The sequence below is a fragment of the Sander lucioperca genome, chromosome 4, assembly GCF_008315115.2.
Source record: "Sander lucioperca isolate FBNREF2018 chromosome 4, SLUC_FBN_1.2, whole genome shotgun sequence".
In the NCBI taxonomy this organism is placed as follows: domain Eukaryota; kingdom Metazoa; phylum Chordata; class Actinopteri; order Perciformes; family Percidae; genus Sander; species Sander lucioperca.
The window spans coordinates 42035151-42062797 of NC_050176.1; the positions used below are offsets into that span (position 1 = coordinate 42035151).

General features: G+C 42.4%; 1 protein-coding gene across 3 annotated transcripts; it reads right to left on the reverse strand.

The window, feature by feature from the left end:
- Positions 1-543: 543 nt before the first annotated feature.
- Positions 544-23366, reverse strand: LOC116050929 (atlastin-2-like). 3 transcript variants are annotated; one of them, XM_031301150.2, is made up of 15 exons: positions 23263-23366; positions 23126-23128; positions 15568-15839; positions 13175-13306; positions 12100-12204; positions 11520-11570; positions 9404-9460; positions 8723-8815; positions 7612-7750; positions 6585-6712; positions 6135-6191; positions 4632-4703; positions 2928-3359; positions 2526-2540; positions 544-1616 (listed from the first exon to the last, which is right to left on the reverse strand). In XM_031301150.2, the coding sequence occupies exons 1-15, from the start codon at positions 23324-23326 to the stop codon at positions 1506-1508; spliced, it is 1731 nt and encodes a 576-aa protein (XP_031157010.1). In that variant the 5' UTR covers positions 23327-23366; the 3' UTR covers positions 544-1505. The 3 variants fall into 3 exon arrangements, with proteins under 3 accessions (XP_031157010.1, XP_031157011.1, XP_031157012.1); XM_031301151.2 differs by lacking the exon at positions 23126-23128; XM_031301152.2 differs by lacking the exon at positions 2526-2540.
- Positions 23367-27647: the final 4281 nt, after the last annotated feature.

The following is a 27647-nucleotide window of genomic DNA, read 5'->3' on the forward strand; positions in this document are numbered from 1 at the left end:
AAGGACAAAATATTGTTCGTACACGATGTAGGCTTAAAAATCGTTCTAAAGACGTTCTGTGCAAATTCACAAGCGCACAAAACACCGTTGGACTCTGCTTTAACTACGGCTTCATTTCTGTATTTAAAACATTGAAACGTACTGAACATCTGAGACAGTTACTGTATCTGCTCGCACAGCAGCGTACAAAAACTAGTTAAAAAACGCGTGGTGTGAGGAGAAGACAGATGAACAATGAGTGATGCTAAGCATCAAATTTACTCTGAGCTTTCGACCCGAGTCCTGGACCGAGGTCACGTGGAGAGACGGTGGAAAGATCCAGAAACCAACAACTAAGGTGGAGAATACGTAGGGGGACCATTCAATGCAGTAGGCTGTGAGAAAGTGAAAATGGAACTCGTGAGCAGAAAACGTGTTGTTTGACAGTACTTTCAGTCAAAAGAAGACCATTCAAGAGTTGTGCATGAAGGAATCTACAGACAGCAGCCAAAATGCAGCAACTTCAGGTACGGCAAAGGAAGGACAGTTAATTTCTGACTTCATTAATGTGTTTACTGTGTTAATGGACTGAGGATGGGAGGAGGATTCGGTATTAGGACGAACACCAAAAATCTGGATTCGGTGCATCCTTAGTCAGAACAAGGAAGATGGATAAGAGTTGAGAGAACACGAGTCGGTGTCCGAACGCTGTCCGCTCTCTCTCTTACTCGCTACACATAGTCACACATCATTCTCAACCCAGCGGTAGGTTTTCTCCCAGAAGCAATGAATGTTCTTTGGAAACGATAATCGTTAAAATACAAACAATTCCCAACACTAGTGCTGTGGCAACGTGAGACCAGTAACACACCGACTACAGAGAAGTAAAAACCCAAACTGACCCTTTAAGCTAAACCGTAGGAGTCGTTGTTCGGCCTGCACAGAAACGTAGAAACATCCATGAGTTTGTGATTCCGAGTAAGTAAGAAAAACTGTAAAAAAAAAAAAAAATGTCCCAGAAACCGACTTGTTGATGACGTCCTGAATGCGTTGTGTCAGCCCGCCAGTCTGAGAGCCTCTAAGAGTAAAGCTGTAAACTTTGGTTGGGACGCCTCGTCGTAGCGCCGCCCAGCGACAGAAACCGACCTGACGGAGACGTTGGGACAGGAGGGGAACCGTGAGGAGGGCGCGTGGTCATGCTCTTCATTCATACGTTCACATAAATAGGAATCATTAATGTTGAGTCGTCCGACGGGCAAACGCTTACCCGGGACGACGCTCGGTGATAGAATAATGGCCCCTCCCACCAATAAATACCTAACCCCCGCCCACTGACAAATACTAAAATACGTCACACTGCTTCGTCCGGGTCTACAGCCGGCACGGCGAGGAACCTTCATCTACAGTCAGAGAACAAAAACTCATTTACACGTCTCAAACCGTCTTAAAAAAATGTTTTCAAAACTGAGCAGAGAGTGAAAGGAGAGGAAAGATCAAACGCCTTGGGAAAACAAGATGGCGTGCTGCTAGTTTTTCTTCTTGACGTTGTTGTTTGAGGCGAGCCGGGGCCGCGGCGCCGGGATCAGGCTTCCCAACGGGACTCGACTCCGAGCCACTTCGAAGAGCTTGGAGAAAATCTGGAGGAAGAGGAGGAGGAGGCCAGGTTAGGATCGGTAAGTGCAAGGCTCTAAATACTAAAGATGGGTCGTTTTTTCAACCTGGACCATATTTCCCCATGTTTCTGTGTCTAAGGGGCGCTTCCTAGGACTGCACAATATACCGTTTTATTTTTATCGTCATCGCGATATCAACTGGCGCAACATACGTATCGCGAAAGGCATATCGCCACTCAGATTTTTTTGTTAGTTGAAAGAACATGGCAGCAGAAAACTGCTTTTTTAAGTTCTGCCTTTTTATGTTTAATTCAATGTTCAATTTGTTCAATAAAGGAATATTAGAAATTATTTCCTTTTGTTTGTTTCAAAATCAACAAGCAATTTGTTGTATTTTAGAATACTGAAAGCAGCAGAAATACAGAACTGAATACAGTTTAAGACCTTTTTATTTATCGCAAGTAATATCGTTATCGTGATATTCAACAACGATATCGCATATTTTCCTCATATCGTGCAGCCCTAGCGCTTTCACACCTTCCTCGTTTAGTTTGATTGAATCAAACTAGTGTTCGTTTGCCCCGCTGGTGCGGTTCGTTTGGGCAGGTCAGAACGCGGCAATCAAACTCTGATGTGCACCAAAAGCGGACCAAACAAGCGCACCGAGACCTGCTTGGAGAGGTGGTCTCGGTACGCTTTCAATCCAACTCTGGAGCAGTTCGTTTTTGGAAGACCAGAGCAGACGTAGTAACGTCTCTCGCGAAACAATGGCTGATTATTTTAATGAAATGAGCTCGTATATCCTGTATGTGTGTGCGCATGTTTTAGGTTAAAAAGAATAATATCTGAAGATTTTCTTTGTGTTCGATTTCAAAACATCAGTCAGGATTTTAAAACTGGCTTTAGGAACCTAAACAGGAAGTTAGAACTCACCTTTCGTGGAGTCCTCTGGAAGCATTGAGAGAGGAAATAAAGAGGAAGAGGAGGATGGATGAGAGAGAGACAGACAGACAGACAGACAGACAGAGTGAGACAGAGAGAGAGTGAGAGAGACCGAGAGAGAGAGTGAGACAGAGAGACCGAGAGAGAGACCGAGAGAGAGAGTGAGACAGAGAGAAGGTGAAGGATGACAGAAATAAATCATCAGCACAGAGTCTCAACTACCAGTGAAAGTTTCAGTTTTCAGAGAGCGCTGACAGCCGTAGACTTAGAGCCCGTGTACTATAAATCATTCCTGCGTTTCCTCTCAGGTTCCATTAACAAAATAAACAAACATGTAAAGATAAGAGCTGAGTGACAGCAGAGCGGCGTTCAGAGCGTGTGGCGTCCTCTCACCTGCTCCCAGAGGGTTTCAGCCACCTGGTCGATGACTGCTCCCACCTCGCGGAACTCGCCCGAGTATTTGGCGTACGCCCAGACGCAGAGCGCCGTCAGCGCGGCGCCCATCACCAGGTTACACAGCGTGGCCACGGAGCTGATACCCATGAAGCCCGTGACCAGCGACACCACGTACATGGCGAACATGACGGCGAACAGCGTGGCCGGCGTCCGCGCCGCAAAGAAGATGTTCTTGCCGTCGTTGTGCTTGCTGAAGTTGGTGTAGGCCTCGTCCAGCTCCGCCTCCAGCTGCTCCTGGTAGCGTCGGCAGAAGTCCTCGCCGCCCATCTTCTTCACGGAGCGGAAGTGTCGCACCGAGGCCTGCCGATGCTCCGCGTGGAGACGCTCCAGCTCCGCCGGGGAAATGTAGGGCTGGTCTCCGCCGCAGACCTGCGGACAGGACAGGTTCACACAGCAGCAGCTTTTTAACATTTAAAAAACAAACAAACAGTCATCCATCAACGGCATCCTAGTCTGTAGGGCTCAGAGATATGGATTTTAAAAAAAAAAAAAAAAAAAAAAAACATTTCGGTATTTTTTGGATGAATGGAGATAGACGAGAAATATCTCAGTACTTTTTACTTTTTTTACAAAGTAGGCTAAATGTTTAATTGTAAGTTAAAGCCACATGTGAGTCTATTAATACAGAGCTGCAACAAATGGAAATGAAAAATGATCACACGCACACGCCCCACTCCACCTGAACGGCGTCTGTGTGGAAAGGGTCTCATCTTTTAAATTCTTGGGAGTACACATTTCCGAAGATCTCTCTTGGTCCACAAACACTAAAGAAATAACAAAGAAGGCCCAGCAGCGACTATACTTCCTGAGAATTCTCAGGAAAAAACATCTCGAACAGAAGCTGCTGGTGTCCTTCTACCGGTCAATCATCGAAAGTGTACTCACTTTTTCCATTACAGCATGGTAAGCGGGGTGTTCAACGGCAGACAAGAAGGCTCTGCAGAGGGTCATAGGCACAGCCCAAAAGACCATAGCCTGCCCTCTGCCCTCCCTGGAAGAGCTCGCCAACTCCCGCTACCTCAACAGTACTAAATCCATCCTCAAAGACACTGCCCACCCTGCTCATCACCTGTTCAACCTGCTTCCCTCTGGCAGGCGCTATAGGTCAATGAAAGTATGCACCGCCAGATTAACAAACAGCTTTTTCCCCTGGGCCATACGTTCACTGAACAATCAATAACCCTGTAAAACAATGGCCATTTCCCACCTTAACCCATCTACTATCCCCTGTCATGACCAACCACACTATCCCTGGCAACTGAACTTTTTGATCCTGAAGCCTGTTGCTATTTTACACATATGTGAGGGAGGGTGTGTATTGTCTGGGAGGGATGGGAAGGTGTCAGTCAGCTGTCTGTATCCCAAGATACATGTGCTGTATATGTGGGTGGGTGAGTGTGTGAGGGAGAGAGAAAATGAAATGAGTGAAATGTATGTAGGGAACGGGGGGTTGTCTGTTTGTCTGGTCTCTACATATTTTATTATTTATCTTTTTAAAAGCACTGATCTGGAGCAGCACCCTGAATTTCGTTGTTTTAATACACTATTTTTTCAATGACAAATAAAGCTTGATACACACACACACACCTTTTTTTTTTTTTTTTTTTTTTAATATAAAAAAAAGGATAAATATAAAGTTACCTGCTCCATGCTCTTGTTGTACAAGTCTTTGGCTCCTGCTACAGCGGCAAGGTTATTAGCTTCAGCTGTTGCCTAGGTAACAGATGACAGAACACGCCTTAAAACATGGGACGAGTGGAGTCAACACGTTACAGATCAACAAGAGTCCTTTTACGGTCTGATCTCTGGGTTACGATAAATTATCTTCATACTTAAACATCTGAAACAATATTTTATATCTTACAAGACTCAGAGAAAGCAACATGTTTAAGATTTGAAGCCTTTAAAAAGCTGATTATTCAGCTTGGTTAAAAAGGATGTACACAATCTGTTTTTTTTGCTTTTAATATCATGACGTAAAGTGTCCAGCAGGCGGAGCTGTTGATCAGTGAGAACAGTCTTTGAAACTGGTCCAGTACTGAGCGATGAACGCTGTAACCGGCCGCCATGAACTGGGCTGCAACGTAACCCTACAGGACTGTTGTTCAGCATCAGTCAGCGTCCACTAAAAGTTCTGTTGTTGCTGCTGACAGACTCAGATTATTATTCTAAGTGTCTGACAACATTATGGGATGGATCCCTACAGAGATAGACCTTTTAGTTAAAGAGTAAGATCCTTTTAGTTTAACATCCCCGAAATCACCATCACCAAACTACACCAGACTCCATGTAAATAATCAGGACTTTTAGTGTGTATAGAGCCAGCATATTTCCACCAGACTCCATGTAAATAATCAGGACTTTTAGTGTGTATAGAGACAGCATATTTCCACATGTAAATGGGTGAATTAAGGGTTTATTTCAACCAAACCAGAGTGGTGATTGTTGGAACAGTGGAAAGATGAACCAAGACGGCTTTTGGTAGATTTATTTAGTTTCTGACAACTCTGAATGTTTTACGATGATGAAAATTACTGATGATTTACATGGAGTCTGGTATATTATATCTGAATAATAATCTGAGTCTGTCAGCGGCAAAAACAGAACTTTGGTGGACAGAAATTGACGCTGAACATTTGTCCAGTAACGTTACATTACAACTTGTTTCTTGTTTAATACTGGACCAATTTCAGAGATTGTTGTTCCCATTAGACGCTTAGACACAAAAACATGAGGAAATAGGGACCAGCTTATCATAAAAACATTAGCCTTCAACAAAATGAGATGTCTGTGCTTTGGAACAGTTCCTTCAAAGCGAAATCAATTAAATATGACGCATCATGGCTCAGCTTCATGATTTCCATATGTGTCAGGGCTATTTCATATATCGGAGCCAGAAAGACTTCCACTAATGATACACCTGTGCCTCCTCGTTTCGTGCCTCCTCGAGATGTAACTTATGATTTGAGACATCCTTTAAGATGGAGCGCCGCTGAGAATGATTCGTGGGTCACGGACCAGAGGAGACAAAACAGAGACGTGAGAAGATCTGTGTGTGTGTGTCTGTCGGCAAGTGTTTGTGCACCTGCGTCTGCGTGTGTCTGTCCGCCTGCGTGTGCGTGTGTGTGTGTGTGTGTGTGTGACCTGCAGCATGGACTTTGGGTGAGGAAGCTCCTCTCCCTGGTAGATCTTCATGTAAGCCTGAAAACAACAAATATAAAATTATAAATCAGGAGTTTGACTCTAAATGAAATAAAAACAGATTACATCCAAATGACAGACCAGGATTTGCAAAACAAAAACTTTAAAACTAACATTTTAATGTTTCCTGAGATGACCCTCAGAACTCAGTGAAGTTGTGAAAGTATTATGGGATTTTGACAAACCAATCGTTACTCAAGAAACATTTACTAACATTCGAGAGCTTTCAACCAGGATTTTAAAATGGGAAAATAAAATTTACTTTGAAAATTGAAAATTACAGTATTAAACTGAAAAAGAAAATTATTCTTTCCCATAATAATCGGCAACCTTTTCTCTCGTTGGGTCGATCTAGACTGACATTTTCAGGCGTCCGTAAAGAGATAAACTCACTTTGAAGTAGTGCAGCAGGTCTCTGCAGGTGATCTTCACTCCTCCGATCTCTTTCTCCACCAGGTTCTCTGGAGCGAGCAGCGTCGGGACGAGGCTCACCAGCTCCGCCTTGAACTCCTCGTCGATATCTGAGACGAGGAGAAAACAAGTCGCGTTTAGAACGTGTGGAGGACACGCTGCTGTGCCTGTAGAGTCGCTGTCGTGTCCGTTTTATCCCTATTTCCCAACGGGTGCGTCTGCGCTGCGTTACAGAGGTGCTGCGAGCTGTCACCGCCATTCAAGTCATCGTTTGTTTAATGATATTAGTCGCATTTTGGGTTGTGCCCACGGTAACGTATCTTATTTAGTACGCTTTGGTCAGGAATTTAAGATAAAAAGTACGGATTTCCGTCCGTTGAATGACATAGCTACACAACGCTGAACAACCACAAAGATACAGAAGAGTGTCAAGAAATACAATCACACACACACGCGCACACGCTCTCTCTGCTCCGCTAAAGATAGGCGCCAGGTCTAGGTTTCACACAAGCCATCGGGCGTTCAGATGGCAGGAAGTGAAACCGTGAGAGCATCCAGTCAATATGTCTTCCCTAAAACATCCCGGATGATGAGAGGCTCATCTTGGAGGTAGAGAAACATAACAGATCCTTTTTCTATCAGGACTTTAACGCGCCCGCAAAGCATCCTGGGAAAGCGGCGCTGCATGCTGCGCGTCAAAAAGCTGGCCGATGCCCATCTTTATGCACATTAATCCGTTGAACGCAACGCGACTATCCAGTAGAAGTAGAGCACAGGGGAGACTGAGGGAAGTCTCTCGCGGGTCCTTTGTTCTAGACGTCCTACTACAAAAAAGCTCAGGAAACCTTAGCGACACCACGCTTGAGTCGTGTCACAAAAGTGGATCCGCAGCGTGAGGCGCTCCCGGCGTGGTACGGCGCGTGGCGGAGGACGGAACAAAACCGTGGCACAGCCGGAAAGCAACACAGACACGCCCGGTGGGGGTGAAAAAAAGGGCTTATTATTTTACCGCTGAGGCGTCCGTCGAAGTGCGGGTTTGTGGCCACCTTGAGGCCCGGGTGAGGCAGAAGGAAGCAGCCGATGTTGGAGAAGCAGGAGTGGATGTGTTTCCTGACGTTCTGCAGCTCCTCGTGTTGGTTCTGCTTCACCTGAACACACACGGAAACACACACGGAAACAGACGTTGTGAGCGCCGGCCAGCCGAGAGCCATGAGAGCTTACAAACGCATTTTTTAGTATTAACCCTCATGTTGTCTTCCTGTCCACCGTGAACTTGTCCCTCTGGGTCAACTTTTTTTTGCACGTTTCTGCCGAGGTTTTTTTCTATGCTTTTGACTCTTTTTAAAACATTTGTCACATTTTTACAGCACTTTTTGTCTTCATGATCAATAAACCTTATTTATATGACATTAAACACCATTTTTGAGTTAAAGAAAATATGGAGGTATTTGGACTAATAGTTAAGATCAGAGCATGTTGAGTCTATCACAGATGGGCTTATGTCAAAGTTTAGTTTTTGAAACCATTAAAAAAAAAACAACTCAAATTTGACCCAAGGAAAACATGTCCTCCATTGGACCATGCACACAGGACCTCATTTTTGTCCCCTTTTCGGCACTTTTGGCACTTTTTTCCCCCCAATGTTTTTGGTGCTTTTTTTGCCGTGAACGCTTCTTTTCACTAAACTACCATTTATAAACACTCACACCAACTTATTATTAGTTTTACACTTTATTTGTGTAATTCATGGTCATTAAACCTAATTTATATGAAATGTCTTTTTCAAATGCTACAAATTGAACAAAAACAGCCCAAATTCAATTAAAGTAGAGATGCAATCCCTCGTTGTACTTGTTTTTTTTGGGTAAATAAAATTAGGTAGTTATAAAGAAATCCATATTTCTGAAATAGAAATTTAGAAAAAAACGGGTCAAATTTGACCCGAAGACAACACAAGGGTTAAGTAAGCACCAACAAGTTAACTAGAAGTTAAGACCCAGATTGTAAAGCCGGTTTTTATTTTATCATGCAACAAACAGTTTGTTTTACTAGTATAGTTTAGCTGGTTGATTGATAGTATAAGGGTTAATCTCTAGGAAACACAGACTGGTGAAACTAACCTGCAGTCTCTTCTCCAGGAAGCTCTGTCCTCCCGTCAGACCGTACGGATGTTCGTAGGGGTAGCTCCAGTCTCTGATCAGGAACATCAGAGACTGGACACAGGGACAAACAGTCAGCGCACTGATCCAGAGTTAAACCCAAGTCATTTAGGAACAAGATAAACTAAACATGTATTACAGTTTCCAGCTTCAGATTGGTTTGACATCTGAAATTATAACTGCACAAACGTTCAGATGTAGCGTCTAATAAACAGCTCAAGAGGTTCTTCCTTATCTTAATATCTAAATAAAGTAGGACATACATAGGATTAGTATTCTTAAAGTGTAATCTGTTGAGTTGTCACACACACAGAGAAGAGAGAAGGAAAGACAGACAGAGAGAGAGAGAGAGAGAGAGAGAGAGACAGAGAGAGAGAGAGAGACAGACAGACAGACAGACAGAGAGAGAGAGAGACAGAGAAGGAAAGACAGAGAGAGAGACAGAGAAGGAAAGAGAGAGAGAGAGAGAGAGAGAGAGAGAGAGAGAGAGAGAGAGAGAGAGAGAGAGAGACGGACGGAGAGAAAGAGACAGAATAGAGGGGGAGAGAGAGAGGGAGCGTGAGAGATAGAGAGAGAGATAGACAGAAGAGAGATCTAACCCAGGTTAACCGGTGAACGGTGAACATTTTTAGCGGCTCTCACCTGAAAAGGTTTCTCATAGACTTCCTCCATGGCCAGCCGTCCGTACTCTGTGAAGAGCTGCGGAGAGGAAACAACATAAAGATCACTTAGTGGGGGAACACGTGTCTGATTTGGCCTCATCCGGTCCCTGAAAGCTTTTCCATTTTGCTGCCGTCCAAATCAACCTCATCTGCAGCGCGACAGCAGACAACATTTATTTATGTTTGGAATTAAAACATAAGCTGCAACTATTCTGATGCTCGATTCATCAGTAAAACTTCCGTCAGCCTCTTAAATGGGATCATTTTCTAGTTTCTTCTCTCCTCTGACAGTAAACTGAATTATCCTTCCTCTCATCCTTCCTTCTGTCTTTACCTACCTTTCCTATGTATTTACTTTCTTCCATCATCTTTCCTTCCTTTACTGTCTTCCCTTTTCTTTACATCTTGCCACATTTCTTTCATCCTTCTTTCCTCCCTTACATACTTCCTTTCTTCTTTCCTTACATCCTTACTTTACAGCTTAAAGTCTACAGCTTCAAACATTCATTTATTCATTCATTCATTGATTAAATGTCAACTATTAAATTAATCTCCAACTATTCTGATAATCCATTTATCAGTTGGAGTCATTTTTTATGATAAAACAGGTAAACTTGTGTGATGTCAGCTTGTTAAATGTGAATATGTTCTAGTTTCTTCTCTCCTCTGGGACAGGAAACTGAATATCTTTGAGTTGTGGACCAAACAAGACATTTGAGGATGTTATTTTGGACTTTGGGAAACACTGATCTACATTTTAGAGACCAACCATCATTATTATACACATTATTAAACAATGAAGATAACCGATAGTTGCAGCCCTGATGAGGAATCCAATTTAAAAGGATCTAACGTGTGCAGAACCATGTGGGCATCATTTAACTCTTTGGTGGAAAAAACTGCAACTTAAACTGCAATAATATGAATGTAAAAATGAGTGTTAGATTTATACATCATTTTTTCTTAAAATATGATTTATTTTTGACTTGAAACATTTATCAATAACCCTTAAGATCTTAACGTCAATTAAATGTAGGAGGTTGTTGATCAAGTAAACCAGGTTAACATAAGGGGGGAGAAAGAGAGGGAGAGAGAGAGACAGACGGAGAGAGAGAGAGAGAGAGAGAGGGGGAGAGAGAGAGAGAGAGAGAGAGAGAGAGACAGATGGAGAGAGAGAGAGAAAAAGAGAGACGGACGGAGAGAGACAGAATAGAGGGGGCGAGACAGAGAGAGCGAGAGAGCGAGAGAGAGAGAGAGAGAGAGAGAGAGAGAGAGAGAGAGAGAGAGACGGACGGAGAGAAAGAGACAGAATAGAAGGGGAGAGACAGAGAGGGAGCGAGAGAGATAGAGAGAGAGATAGACAGAAGAGAGATCTAACCCAGGTTAACCTCTTTCTTTCCGTTTAGCCATCTTTCAAATGATCTCTCACCGTGATTATATTCTCTCCCTCTTCAGTGTCTGCCGTTTGACGGTTGATCAGTGATGAGCAGCCGGGACCAAAGATGGAAGAGAACTTTCCACCGGGAGAGATTTGAGTCTGAGCTGCTTCCTGCCTCATAAGGAAGCCAGTTGGCTTTAGTCCTGAACTCATCACAGATCACCTGACATACGGAGGTCTTGAACTTTAACAGAAATGCTGCCGCTCTGTCAGTCGGACAGTGAAGGAGGCCTTGTCTAAAAAATTTTTTTAAAAAAGACACTAAAAAAAAAGTTGATCTGCTGATCAACACGAGAAAAACTGACCCATAACTGGACACACGTTTTAGGGGTGGACCAGACGTCCAGAGTTAGACTCTCATTGTCCAACAGGGTCTTAAAAGGTCCGTCATAATCTATAATTACCTGTCAATTAGGGCTCCGAAAAAACTAATGTTTTGATCATGTCCTGGATGAATGGATGAGTTGTTTGGTCTCTAAAATGTGGATCAGTGTTCCCCAGAAAGCCCAAGATGACGTCATCAAAGATATTCAGTTTACTGTCCCAGAGGAGAGAAGAAACTAGAAAATATTCATATTTAACAAGCTGACATCACACAGAGTTTACTTGTTTTGTAACGTGTTTGTAAAAGCGTGTGCAGGCAGATACCGATACTGACCTGGAGATGCTGCAGGTCGTCTTCCTGGACATTTTGGGAGAGGTTGTACACCTGAAACACACAGAGACCTCTAATTACTTTACTCCCCAAACCCCACAGGACTGGGACCCTGAAGCGTCTCGTCTGAAGCCTGAACGCTGGGTTTCCACAGCGCAGCTTTTCTCAACTGCAACTCGTCACGCTCCATCTGTGACGAGCAGCGGATGCCGTCATGACGCCGACGGTTTTCACGTTTTGCAGAAAATGAGTGGTTGGTGTCGAGACGTTTCTGGCCAATCACAAACTATTTGGTACGTTTTCTACTGCAGTCACACTTTGCTGCTTAAAAAGTTGTGTTTAGTTCAACTTTGGGAGAGAGCGCAGAACATCCGAGCGCTTTCGCCGCAGTCAGTAAAATTCATTCATACCGCTGTCACAGGGAATGCATTGAATCGCTCCGCTCTGCCTGTGGAAACCCAGCGTAGTATTGGCTACAGAGAGAGACAGGCAGACGGAGAGAGAGAGAGACACAGACAGACAGACAGAGAGAGAGGAAGAGCGTAGCATAGCAGCGGCTCTGCAGCGATGAAGAACAGCTGACCTGGACGGAGCTGGTCATGGTGCTCAGGGCGAACAGCGTGGCGCAGTCTTTGATGGTCGACTGGCTGTCAAACGCCCCCTGTGTGTCCATCAGTAGAACTGCAACCTGCAACAACACACTCATTACAACAGGATCATCTGGTGGAGTTAGTCGGATTACCGTCAATGTAAACTAAAAGGAGGATTTCAAGGGTAACTTCATTTTATTTTATTTTTTTTTTTTTTTTTGCCTGGACACTATTCCCTCGTTTTTGTGGCCAAGTGACAGATGGGAACAACAAACATGAAATCGGTTCAGTATAAAGCAGCAGATAGACCTTTTTGTTAAAGAGTAAGATCCTTTTAATTTAACATAGAACAGCCCTGAAATCACCATCACCAAACCCACCAGACTCCATGTAAATAATCAGGACTTTTATCATCGTAAAACACACTTCATTCAAAGTGGACAGAAACTAAATCAAACTATCAAAAGCCGTCTTGGTTCATCTTTCCACTGTTCCAACAATCACCACTCTGGTTTGGTTGAAATAAACCCTTAATTCACCCATTTACATGTGGAGATATGCTGACTCTATACACGCTAAAAGTAGTGATTATTTACATGGAGTCTGGTGGAAATATGCTGGCTCTATACACGCTAAAATTACTGATTAATTACATGGAGTCTGGTGGGTTTGGTGATGGTGATTTCGGGGCTGTTTCATGTTATCTAAAAAGGATCTTACTCTTTAACTAAAAGGTCTATCTCTGTAGGGATCCTTTCATAATGTTGTCAGACACTTAGAATAATAATCTGAGTGTGGCAGCGGCAACAACAGAACTTTTAGTGGACGCTGACAGTGATGCTGAACATTTGTCCTGTAGGGTTACATTACAGCTTGGTTCACAGCTTCCGGTTACACCGTTCTCGCTCAATACTGGACCAGTTTCAAAGATTGTTGTCCACAATAGTCCAATTGGTCACTCAGACACCAATGCTTGGGAAAACAGGGTCCAGGTTGAGGACAAAAAAAGCTAAATTAACCTTCAAAGCAGCGAGAAGATGCCGGCTGGGCGTCGGCCTGTGAACTGACCTTGCAGCCGTCTGGTTTCTCCACCACGAACACCTCGCTCCAGGCCAGGATGCCCGTGGTCTCCCTCTCGCAGCCGCCTCGCCAGCTGAAGCCCGTCAGGGGCTCGTCGTCGCGGCCGACCCACGAACCCGACTGCACAGAGACCAGAGAAGGGAGGAGACTGCGTCACGCGGATCCTGTTACACTCTTAACGGTTACGTTACAGACTCCAGCTTCAACACGCAGACTTTAAAAACAGCGCAGGGGAAGAGTTTACTTCATTTAATGGATCAATACGTGTGTGTGAAAAAGGAGGCTGTGGTTGGAGCAGAGGTGGGGGATTCAAGTCTTACATTGATAAACTAAGACTGCTTGACGACTCAAAAGGACTTTTTATTAATGTAATACGATGTAATGTTTGCTCTTTAAAGATAGAGGAGTTACATTAAAGCTGCAGTGGGTAGAAAGACAAAAACAAACAAATTTGAAGTAGAGTGAGACCTGATTCTGCAGCTCTCCCCGCTCGGTCTGCAAGTGAAAACCCTAAGCATGCTACTAGCGCCGTATCTTTGCTACTACTAACGTTAGCCTCCGAGCCCGAGAGGAAAGGTTGACGTTGTGTCAGACGCGTGCAACTTCACAAGGGGAGGGGAGGCGGGCTGAGACACTCAGTCTTTGTGAGATTTTGTCTCTTTGAAGTCGTGTTGCGTCTCATTTTTACATCATTTTGGATGTCATTACCATAGCTGTGTCTTTTAGTTACATTCATTCAGCTAAGGTGCTGCACCTATAAACCTTATAATGGCGGGAAGACTCTGCACTCTTTTCTCCAGACCTGTGCAGGAGGGGTGTAATACTGCAGCCCTGGCATGTCCTGACCTGTGTGGGTCAGATGGCCTTTTATGTGTGGAATGAGCAGCGGTGAGCTGTGCGGAGGCCCAGAGGCACAGAGACGGCTTTGTGACGGCCTTAAATCCTCTTTACATCACGGCGAAACCCCCCCCCAGAATGTTCCTCAGTGCTTACCGTAGATTAACACGGCCAAAGGTCGAGTAACAAATCAGCACATAACCCTCTCAGTTTACTCTGAACCCGGTCAGCGGTTCAAACTGAAATCACTCTCCTGCTGCGGGGTTTAATACCAACAACAGCTGACAGGAAAATGGCTTTCTCAGACACAAGAGTCTCAATGAAAGGATGTATGGAATTAAACTAGATTATCTTGTGATCATGGAAGATTATAAAAACATTTGACCAGTTAACACATGTCCTGTTACTGATCATTCATGACATGCTGAATGACTTATCTCTGGTAAACACGAGTGTGTGTGTGTGTGTGTGTGTGCGCGCGCATCTATGCCTGAGTGTGCGTGTGTGTCTGTGCGCGTCTGTGCGTGTGCATGTCCATGCGTGTCTGTGATTTTGCATGATTCTTTGTGGAGCAACTCAGCTTTTACAGATCTGTTGATTAAATTGTGTGAGTGGAACATCTTTAGTCGAGGACAGCTAGCACTATTTATGTCAACAATGACCAGCCCTTGGTTGTTCACACTGCAGTTCACAGTTGGTAGAGACTGGAGGAACCGTTACAGCCACCAACGACTGTCAGTGTCGGGTTAAGAGACTTTAGACTAGAATGAATAAAGAAGGTGACACAGTGGAGAAATCCTTACTGAGCCTGATCATCAACTAGGGCTGCAACTAACCACTATTTCAAATGTTGATTCATCTGTGGATTATTTTCTGGACGAAGCCAAAGCTTGTTATTTCCCCCCCACCCCTCATTCATTAAATCACTTATTTACACCTGGTTTGAATCATTTTTTTTGGAGAAAACAAAGTGAAAATTCTTTCTGAAGTGTCAGAAAATTGTGAAAAATGTAGATCAGTGTTTCCCCAAAAAGACGTCCTCAAATGTCTTGTTTTGTCCACAACTCAGAAGATCTTCAGTTTCCTGTCCCAGAGGAGAGAAGAAACTAGAACATATTCAGCGTGTGTGTGTGTGTGTGTGTGTGTGTGTGTCTGTGCGCGTGTGTGTCTGTGCGCGTGTGTGTCTGTGCCTGTGCGTGTCCATGCGTGCGTGTGTGTGTGTGTGTGTGTCTGTACGTCTGTGTGTGCGTGTGTGTCTGTTTGTGTCCGTGAGTGCCTGTGCGTGCGTGCGTGCGTGTCCGTGCGTGTCTGTGTGTGCATGTCGATCAGTTTTCCCAAAAAGCCCAAGATAATGTCCTCAAATGTCTTGTGTTCTCCCCAACTCAAAGATATTCAGTTTCAGAGAAGAAACTAGAACAGATTCAACATTTAACACGCTGACGTCACACAAGTTTTCCTGTTTATAAACAAAATGACTCAAATGTTGTAGGTATAAATGACTTCAGACGGCAGTACAGACATGTTTGAGCGTGACGTCAGCGTACCTGTTTGTGCATGTAGCGCAGCATGAAGTCCAGCAGGAAGGACTTGCCCTTGCGGAAAGCTCCGGCCACGGAGACGACGACCACGTGGAGGTCCTGCACGGCGTCCTGCAGCAGCAGCCGCTCCAGCGCTGCCTCCTGCAGCGAGAACGAGTGCTCCTCCTCGTCCGCCGACACGATCTGCACCGGCCGCGCCACGCCCGCCTCCTCTTCTTCCAGCAGCTCGTCCTCCTCCTCGCACCTCATCGGGGACGTGGAGTTAAACCGGTCGCCGCCTGAGAGAGAGAGAGTCCAGTTTAAAGTTTGACTCACAGCAAAACATCACAAAGAATATCATCATTCTATAAATCAGGAACCCTCTGTCTGTGTGTGTGTGTGTGTGTGTGTGTGTGTGTGTGTGTGTGTGTGTATCTGTATGTCCGTGTATATGTGTGGGTCTGTGCGCGCACGTCTGTGTGTGAGCGTGCGTGTGTCTGTGCGTGTTCGTATCTGTGTGTGAGCGTGCGTGTGTCTACGTGTCTGTGCGTGTGTGAAATATCTCATGAACCGTTGATCCAATCTACTTCACACTTGGTTTCCTGGGTACCCAAAGAACTTGGGGTTTGGAGCATATGGAGCAGTTTGGGCTGCGTTGAAAATTAAACTGTCAATAAAACTAAAAGACTGCAGAAAGAAACAGGATGAAGTGCTGCCATAACGCTGGCTCTTCCATGTTTACCCTTAACAGTAAAAGGTCCATTTTAAAGTCACTCAGCGTTTCACTAAGAGGAAATTCAATCAAAAGGCATTTTTGCTGACACTAGATCGTATCAAGTTGCTGTGAGCTGTAAAATCCCCACTTCATCCTGCTCACTCAGACTGCCCCTCTACGCTCACCCTGGGTCCGTGCTGCTTACTTATAACGCTAAAAAAACATTACTGTCGGCGAAATACCCCCGCCAATCAAATCACGCACAAATACAAGCCCATACAGAGCCTGTACGAGCAAGCTGTTAAAAAGAGTCACTGCGGTCTCTCAACTCCCCCTCTTTCCTGAAATATGAACTTCTGCCATCAGGGAGAAGAGTCCGTGTGCCGAGATGTAAAACAAACAGACTCAAAGTTATCGTTTATTCCAACATCCGTCAAGCTGCTGAACTCCCAAGAAAGACAGCAGCACTTTTAGCACTTAAGAGGTCATGTTGTCTTCGGGTGAAATTTGACCCAAATTCAAAACGTTTCTATAATCAGGAAATTTGGGGTTTCTTTCTACCAAATTGTCAAAAAAAAAAAAAAAAAGTAACGTGGATGGTTCCCTACAACCATTACTCTTCACAAGTTTAAAAAAAAAAAAAAAAAAAGACACCCAGTACTTTCATTGAATTTGGGCGTTTTATTCAATTTTATAGCATTTGGAGAAAAAAAATGAAAAAAATGACTCTTGAAAAGAGTGACAAAAAAGTTGGAAATAGCTTCAAAAACGTGGGGAAAACAAAAAAAAAAACGTCCAAAAAAGTGCAGGAAAAATGTGACAAAAACATCGGTAAGAAGTGACCCAAAAAAAAAAAAAAAAAAAAAAAAAAAAACTTTGGGGCAAAGCGACAGGTGTCGAAAAAGACGACCGCAACGTTGAAAAGAGAATACATTTTGACCCAGAAAAATTGATTCCAAACATAAAAAAAGTTGCACGGTCGACGGGAAGACTACACCAGGGTTAAAAAGGCAGCGTTGATAAATTATTACAGTTCAGGGTTCATACGCAAATTTCCATGACTACGTATTCCTGAAAATGTCAGTCGACATTATACAATAAGAATACTAGAGATGGTCCGATACTGCTTTTATCTTCCCGATACCGATTCTGATACCTGAACTTGCGTGTCGGCCGATACCGAGTACTGCTCCGATACCAGTGTGTTATATATTTTATTATGTTTTAACAGCTGTATACTACTATCCCTGTATGATGCTATAATGTATAACAGCTGTATACTACTATCCCTGTATGGATGATATGATGTATAACAGCTGTATACTACTATCCCTGTATGGATGATATGATGTATAACAGCTGTATACTACTATCCCTGTATGGATGATATGATGTATAACAGCTGTATACTACTATCTCTGTATAGATGATATGATGTATAACAGCTGTATACTACTATCTCTGTATGATGATATGATGTATAACAGCTGTATACTACTATCTCTGTATGATGATATGATGTATAACAGCTGTATACTACTATCTCTGTATGATGATATGATGTATAACAGCTGTATACTACTATCCCTGTATAGATGATATTATTTCTAATCTTTGTTGTCGGTCTGGCTCAGGTTAAACTCTTTGTGAAACATGAACAAACAAAAACAATGAATGCCCCAGAACTTTCTGTTATTCTGCAGTTTGACAGTCAGTTATAACGGAGAAAGAACATAAATAAACTACTTTAACCTACATTTTCTTTAGGGCTTTATTACGTGGTATCTGATTGGTGCATTAACTCCAGTACTTCCCGATTCCGATACCAGGATTTTAGGCAGTATCAGAGCCGATACCAATACTGGTATCGGAACATCTCTAAAGAATACAAATCTATGTTAAAGTTTACTCTGAGGTTTAACAATAAAATGAATGACAATTTATGTGGTTCATAGTGGGAGTCGTAATAATAACGCGCCCCGAATAGAACGGTGAGGTTAAGACAACGTGAAATACATTTCTTAATCACGTTTTATTATGCTGTGTTATAAAAAAAAATAATTCCATGACTTTCTGGGTCTTTTAATGTTCCCAAAACCTTTCCAGGCCTGGAATTTGCATTTTTCAAATTATATTATAACACATGGACCCTGACAGTTACTACTTAAGAGGTCGTGTTGTCTGTACAGTCATGTGTGTCCTAGGATGCTTCGTTGAGCTTTATATATATTTGTATGTCATGTTGATTTTAGGGAGTTTTTCTCTGTGACACGTTTGTGTTGTGAAGCAACAGATTATGTTGTTATGTCCAAGACAAACTTCCCTTGACCTTTGGTAAACACAATGTAATACTCTGAGAAATTCAATACCTTTAACACTCCTGTTCTCTTCGGGTCTAATTTCACCCATTTTCAAAAAGTTTCTATAAATCAGAAATTTGGGTTTTTTTCAACCACATTTTCAACAAGAAAAAGCAACGTGGATGATTCTCTACAACGCTCTTCACAAGTAAAAAAACACGTTGAAAAAAGTGACAAAAATGTCAGAATAATCCCACAAAAATGTCAAAAGGCGCAGAATTTCTTTTGATAAAACAGAAAAAGTGACAAAAACTTGGATAAAAGTGACAAAAACGTCAAAATGTTGACTCAAAAGTTGCATGGTTGACGGGAAGACAACACAAGGGTTAAGGGCCTTTTTCTTTAAAAAAAATATTAAATGAAGAATATTAAATGAAGACTTGACATGACCCCTGGTCATCAGTTTTATACGGATAGTCGTCATGACAGAAGGAAACATAAACGGGGCTGACGCCTGGAGCGTGTGATGAGAAACACTGAAGACAGTCACAAGAGACGGGCTGATGTCTTCTAAACGTTGCTGCTGCTGCTACGTGGAAGTGTTTGATCATGCGGAGTATAAAAATAAAAACTGCCAGAACTTTCCACATTGTTGTACATCATTTTTAAAATAAATCCCCATTTTGAAAAAGTCATCAGAGAGGACGCGGCCTTCTTCTTCCTCCCCGCAGGGATCAATAAACTCAGATGCTCAGAAGCGACAGCGAGTGGAGCTCAGCCACGAGGAAGGCTGCATGCTATTATGGGATGGAAGAGCTGGCCGGAGGTTTACAGTAAATAGACCGAGCCCAAACCAGTTTAACCTGTGAAGCCTTCAGCTCTCCTTCTACGGCAGCGCTCGCTGATGTGCAGCCAGCGGGACGTTTCAGGGAGACAGAGTTCACCGTTTTTGGTGCTAATCTCTCATCTGGCCGGCTGGAGCAGAAGGTTTTGTTATCTTATGCTCAACGGTCTGAAACGACAGTGGCGTTTTTTGCTTATTGTGATGTCATTTCCTGGAGTGTGTTTCAAATGTCTTCACATCCCTGAAAGCAGTACAACCTAAGATAAAAAGGTTACACACACACACACACACACACACACACACACACACACACACACACACACACACACACACACACACACACACACACACACACACACACAATAGTTTCTGCTTGCAGTTTTGCCCCGCCACACAACGTGATGACGTCATTGCGAGCGAACAACGCAACGACTGGAAAGACTGATCTTTCTGCTGCAGGAAGAAGGAACGCTCTCGCTGTTGTGGTTTTCATTTCAGAGGCTTGAAGAGGACCAGTGATCCGGTAAAAGCCCTCTGTCCCTAATGTTCTCTCTGTGCAGAACATGAGCTGCCTCAGGAAAAAATAGTTCTTAATGAAAAACCAACAACGAATTCTTCTCTGTACGGCTGCAAGTAACAATTATTTTCATATTTGATTAATGTGTGCTGGATGAATGGATGAGTAGTTTGGTCTCTAAAATGCACTGCACCTACTCTGCTGTAGCGTTCCTTTTTACTACTGTTTAACTTATTTTACTATTTATTTACATTTATTTTATTGTTATTAATACATACTGTGTGTATATGTTTATACTTATATTGTTTATATTCTTTTAATCCTTCTTATATTTGAATGTGTGACATGCGCCAACAACACCATGACAAATTCCTTTTATGTGCAACGTACTTGGCAATAAAGCCCTTTCTGATTCTATTCACCCATTCATAAACTCCACTAACCCGGGTTAAACCAGACTAAAAGGTTGGGATTAGTTAATCTTTTTCAGAGGCCAGAAGTTGTTTATTGCTGTCTGGGTGTAGACAAGACCATTTCATTCCCCCTGCTCTGGCGTTTCCCCCTCTCATTCCCCCTGCTCTGGCGTTTCCACCTCTCATTCCCCCTGCTCTGGCGTGTCCCCCTCTCATTCCCCCTGCTCTGGCGTTTCCACCTCTCATTCCCCCTGCTCTGGCGTTTCCCCCTCTCATTAACCCTGCTCTGGCGTTTCCCCCTCTCATTCCCCATGCTCTGGCGTTTCCCCCTCTCATTCCCCCTGCTCTGGTGTTTCCCCCTCTCATTCCCCCTGCTCTGGTGTTTCCCCCTCTCATTCCCCCTGCTCTGGTGTTTCCCCCTCTCATTCCCCCTGCTCTGGCGTTTCCCCCTCTCATTAACCCTGCTCTGGCGTTTCCCCCTCTCATTAACCCTGCTCTGGCGTTTCCCCCTCTCATTAACCCTGCTCTGGTGTTTCCCCCTCTCATTCCCCCTGCTCTGGTGTTTCCCCCTCTCATTACCCCTGCTCTGGCGTTTCCCCCTCTCATTCCCCCTGCTCTGGCGTTTCCCCCTCTCATTAACCCTGCTCTGGTGTTTCCCCCTCTCATTCCCCATGCTCTGGCGTTTCCCCCTCTCATTAACCCTGCTCTGGCGTTTCCCCCTCTCATTCCCCATGCTCTGGCGTTTCCCCCTCTCATTCCCCCTGCTCTGGTGTTTCCCCCTCTCATTCCCCCTGCTCTGGTGTTTCCCCCTCTCATTAACCCTGCTCTGGCGTTTCCCCCTCTCATTAACCCTGCTCTGGCGTTTCCCCCTCTCATTCCCCCTGCTCTGGCGTTTCCCCCTCTCATTAACCCTGCTCTGGTGTTTCCCCCTCTCATTCACCCTGCTCTGGCGTTTCCACCTGCTCTCATTGCCCCTGCTCTGGTGTTTCTCCCTCTCATTCCCCCTGCTCTGGCGTTTCTGAGCCCCTAAACCGGAGACATTTGGAAACACTTCTGACCCTTTAGAGTTTGGAATCTGCGGGGTTGACACCGACGCCAACGTTTCTCCTCCTGATTGGGTCTCATCAGGTCACGACGTCTCGTTCTCTGAGACTTAAAGCTACTAACGTTACCATGGTAACTACCAGCAGTGGGCGAAGTCTCCACGCTGCCTCCTGTTTATGTCAAGGGGGTAAGCTTCTCCTCGGACCGCGAACCTCCTATGGCGCCATTTTGATGCTAACAGCCATCACCTCCCGTTAGCATCCCATTGACTGCCATTCATTTTGACGTCACTTTGACAGAGAATAACTTTACATCTGAAGAGTTTAAAGACTCTATTTGTCCATTGTTTATTTCTAAAGAAACACAACAATGTATAAAAGGCTCCATTACCTTGTAGCTCACGTTACGGCTCCGTAGCAGACGTTTTTATAAAAATAGGCTAACGATTGGGTCATAACCACGAGACTTACTGTCTCATAGTAGAGGAATTACCGTATAGTACAGGAGAAGCTCTCAGGCAGTTTGGACTTCCATTAGCTGTTTAAGTTTAATTACTAATGTTAACTATCATTTTAGTGATCAATAATTAGCCTGTGTCTATGTTATCTCCTTACATATACCTACGCTCTCCGTCTCTGCTAGATTGGGAATGATTGAGATTTCTCTTGGCACAGCTACCAGAAGACTTCCAACTTTCAGACAGGTTGCTCACGTCACATCTACGTCTTCAAGCTCAGTTGGAGGCTGCTCAGTAACGCTCAGCCATCACCGGGAAAGAGACTTCTAATATCCTTCACTGGTCTCCGTCCAGAGCCACGGGACCTGGTGGTCCATTCTTATATACTGTCTATGGTTTATGTCCAGTACACCTGAATGTTGTTGAGATATGAGGTTTTGGGCGTGTTAGTTTAAACAGAGATTAGTTCTTCTACTGCAGCTAAAAACACTCAGTGCACCGAGATCACTTTTCGCTCCAATAACCAAAACGTAGCCCAATGTAGATGTAGCCTTAAGCAGTGACCTCGGAGATTGTCATTCCAATAAGCTGATAAACTCAAACATAATCCCATTGTTTTCACTCAAATAGAAAGTTTAACTCAAATCTAACCGTAGAGCCTCTTTCTTTCCTATAACATATATAGCAAAATAGCTTTTTTTTGTAAACCAGTGTTGTGCTTTCCACTTGCCTTTCTTTTCGTGCCACTTTCTACTTTTTACTCCACTAGCTACATACACAGTACTTTTACTGCAGTAAAGGATCCTAATACTTCTTCCACCGCTGATGAAAATGCAATAAAGGGAGATTTCACCGTTATTTTTTACATGAACTGTGTGTATTTACATGTATAAACTCGAAAAGGAACCGATTTTGTGGAAAATACATGAAAATGGAAAAAACAAAAACCTCGGTCCGCCCATGACTACCGTTGCCGTTAGCTTACTAACGCAAACTGCCGTTTATCAGCCGTTAGAACCAACGGAACAATGACGAATTAGCTCGAAGAAGCTAGCAGCTCCGTTAGCTAGTCCGCTAACAACAAACACACAGTCGGCTGAAGGTGACGACACTAGCTGCTCCATTTCAACACACCGAGCACACCGGGGGGTTAACGTTTAGCCGCTGTCGGTTTTAAAACACCCTCGGCTGTCACTGTCACCGTGTTTTCAGGGATATTTAAACCGCGCGGAGACGCGTAGGGAAGCGAAGCGGCAGGAGACGCGGTTAATCGGCGGAGCGGAGCGTTTCATTACCGCCTTTTAACAAACACTAACACTGACACACATAACACGTACGTTTGGGGGGCCACGTATTACTGGAAACCCCCTCCCCCGCTGTAATCTGTCGTTTCGGTTACATGGTTTTATCTCTGCTGTGTGTGTTTAATTACCTTGTGTGAAGAAGCTGTTTTTATGATTCCGCTGCTTCAGCCCGCTCTCCGCCGCCGCCGCCATCTTTCTTGACCTGCAGAAAGACTGGACTGACGTCACAGAACTGGAAGCCGCTGTGGTGTCCGCGAGGTCCTAAAGTACTGGGCGAAGCCCCGCCCTCGGGTCCTTCTGACCCGTTTATTTATTTATTTATTTATTTTTTTCATACTTTTTTGTAGTAATATTTAGTAATCTAAAAACTATTATAATTAGCTGCATTTATCAAATATCAAATATTGACATGTTTAAGGGAAAAATAACAGAAATATTCAGTAATAGCAATAACAAAAAAATGTTTTTTTATCTGCGGAGACATATATTGACTTGCTCAACCCACAAGAACACAACAAAACTACAGAGTTCATTAATTTGATGTACAGTACCGGTTTATATCCCTCAATCACTCGACCAACCAGAATTACAACAAATAGTGCTACATTAATTGATAACATATTTACCAATGTCATTGACTATAAAGTTGAAAGTGGACTAATAATAAACGACGTCAGTGATCATCTACCAGTTTTTGCAAACGTACATAGCTACACTAAGACCAGGAAAGACAACAAAATATACACAATGGCCCGACACAGAACCCAAGAAAACATTAATAATCTGATGAAAAACCGTGGATAACTAATGGAATATTAAATGCATGTAAGAAGAAAAATGTATTATATAAAGAGTTTTTAAAGAAGAGGACAAAAGAAGCAGAAAATAAATATAAGACATACAAAAACAAACTGACCAGAATCATGAGAAGCAATAAAATGAATTATTATAGTAAACTACTGGAGGACAATATAAGAAACACCTGGAAGGTGCTGAATGAAATTATCAAGAATAAAAAAGGCAAAACAGGAGACACTAACTATTTTCTGACAAAAAACAATACAGAAGTTAAGGATATGACCTTAGCGGCAAATTAATTTAATGATTATTTTGTGGGAGTTGGTCCAGGTTTAGCTGAGGAGTTTACAAAGACTGGCAGTATAAATGATGTACTAAGCAAGAATGTAAACATTAATGAATCTATGTTTGTTAAGGAAACTGATGAAAAAGAAATTATAGAGATTGTTAAAACATTTAAGAGTAAAAAGTCAACTGACTGGAATGGTATTGACATGTTTATGGTAAAAAGTATTATTGGTTGTGTTGTTAAACCTCTGACGCATGTATGTAATCAATCTCTGAAAACTGGAGTCTTTCCAGATAAAATGAAAATGGCAAAGGTGATACCAATATATAAGGCTGATGAAAAACATACACTTTCAAACTACAGACCTGTTTCACTGCTCTCCCAATTTTCAAAAATACTAGAAAAAATATTCTCTACAAGGCTCGAAAACTTCATTGCTAAACATAATATACTGTGTGATCAGCAATATGGTTTCAGGGCTAATAGAACAACTTCACATGCACTTATTCAATTTGTGGAAGAAATAACAACAGCAATAGAACAAAAAAGTTATGCAGTGGGGATATTCTTGGATCTTAAGAAGGCATTTGATACAGACACAATTTCTTGATTATGAAATTACACAAATATGGAATTAGGGGGACTGCACTTTCTTGGTTAAATAGCTACTTACATAATCGACAACAATATGTTGAATTGCAAAACCATAATTCAAAGTTAAAGAACATTACCTGTGGGGTCCCCCAGGGGTCAGTGTTGGGACCATTGTTGTTTAACTTGTATATAAATAATATATGGGAGGTGTCAAAAACACTGAAAACCATTTTATTTGCTGATGATACTAATTTAATCTGTTCTGGGGAAAATCTGGAACAACTCTTGGATACAGTGGAAAATGAATTAAAAAAGATGAAGAGCTGGTTTGATGCAAATAAAGTAACACTGAACTTAAGTAAAACTAAATTTATAATTCTTGGTAATCGTGCCACAAATTTAAATAAAAAACTTATGATCAATGATATTGAAATAGAAAGAGTAAAAGAACTTAACTTTCTGGGAGTGATAATCGATGAAAAATTATGTTGGAAGCCACACTCTATCAAGGCCAACATATCAAAATGAATTGCTATATTGTATAAAACCAATTACCTATTAAATCAACAATCACTGTACACGTTGTATTGTTCCTTATACTGCCATACATTACTTACTGTTTGGAAGTATGGGGAAACACTTACAAAACCAATACTGAACCTATATTCATCCTTCAAAAGAGAGCCTTAAGAATTGTAAATAAAACCACTTATAGAGCACCAACTACTCCACTGTTTATTAAATCAAAGGCACTGAAATTCAGAGATATTGTTGACTTCAAAACAGCACAAATGATGTACAAAATAACTAATCAACAGCTATTGAACAGCATTCAAAGGTTGTTTCAAATGAGAGAGAGCAAACATCACTAAAGAGGAACATTTGTATTTAAAAAGAAACTAATAAGAACAAATTCTAAATATCATTGCATCACAACCAAAGGAGTTAATGTATGGAACAGCTGCAGTGAAGAGATGAAATCATGTACAACACTGAGTAATTTTAAAAAACTATTTAAACTGAATATATTAAATGGATACGAAAAGGACTCGAGGTGATAGTATTGTATGCAGGTTCCTTGGTCTACATATTAAGTCTAGTATGGAGGTGTTATTATTTGATTTGCTATAGATAGACGGAAATGAAGAAGATAGATGGAAAAGAAAGAAGAAAAAATTGTGAATGTGTATGCATGTATGTATGCATCTGTTTCTATGTGAATGCATGGGTTTATGTGAACAGTAGGTAGGTAGATTTACGGTGTATGTAGAAGAGAAGCAGCAAATTGTTTTGTATTTAACTAAAGGATAAAAATAGAGAAAGGGGGTAGGACCTGAAAAGTTTGGTATGAACTTCTTCCTACTCCTTTTTGAACATGGGAATTTCGAATTTGAATTACTCACAATAATTTTGGAAGATTATGCTGAGAAGTACATGACCTTATTAAGCTGTCATTTTAATTTAAATTTTATATATGTATGCATGTCTGTATATATATATATTTTTATTTTATATTTTTTTACATGTTCAAAATAAACTACTACTACTATAAACTACTACTACTACTACTATTAGGATACTTTTCTTAGTGTCAAGTGCAAAAAAACATTACATTCTTTATCATACTACACATCCCCCCCCCCATATTAACATTCAATAGAAACACCAAGGGGGAAGACATCACACAACTAATATCACAAAATAAAATAAAAATAGAAATAATAAAAAAAAAACAGAAGACAGAAAATAAGACAGCAACAAAACGCACAAAAAAGGGTGTGTGTGTGTGTGTGCTTGTTTTACTATATTCGTGGGGTCCAATATGGTGCTAAAACAGTCTCATAAGCATTTGCAACTTGTAAAACACATTTCACAAATGAAAGCAGAGCGATTTGTATCCGCAAATGCATATCTGTGTCCGTGTGATTAATTTGTAACTTGTATTTCATTTGTAAATGAACTTAGTATTTTTCAATGTAAATATATGTGTAAATCTCCTTCTATTTGTGTGGGTACTGGGTGTGAGACTGTTTTTCCGTGCCGTTGTTGCCACTAAACAATCCGTGTCTTCAGTGACGATCCCAGCACTCTCCAGTAGATGGCGGTAATGCAACACTTATGGATGCAAACCGCTGTTAAACTACATAGAAGCCCATGAAGAAGTCTTGTACATTTTTTCAGAGACGATTGGCAGAAACTACTTGACGTGAGGGCCTCTGGTTGGTCGGTGAATAGCCTGACTTGTAAAAACTGGTGTGTAGCAGACAGCAGCACCAAAGAATTTCTAATATGGGAAGAAGTTCCACTCTCTCGTTACTTCCGGCTTCTGAACTGGTTGCAGTTCCACCAGAGTTCCATATAGGGGGCGCTCACAGGCCAGTGCAGAATGAATGGGACTCTATGGAGCTATACCCCTCAAAATCCACTTTTCTCAGAATATAATTTTTTGTCTAGTAATTTGAATGTTGCATTTGAAAGGGGAGGCTAAGAAAATACACACTGCTGGGTGTTAGATTTTTTTAAAGTGGCTTTTTTGTTCTAAAAAGCCTTTTAAAATGTCAATGACGTCATACACATATACGGCCAGAGATACTGCTTTACGGCAAGCTCTGAGTCGCTTCTTTTTTTCTCTCGAGGCATCGACAACACAGCTGACAGATTAGCCTCTCCCTGTCAATACACGTGCTAGAAAGAGGTTTGCTAATGTTTTAAAGACCACGCCGAAATATTCACTCTGGCATTCTGGTTCTGCTTCGGATGCCGTCAAGCGGGATCTCCGATCGTAATCAGTCCTTCACTGACCAATCAGCATTCATTAGCAGAATGCTAGCG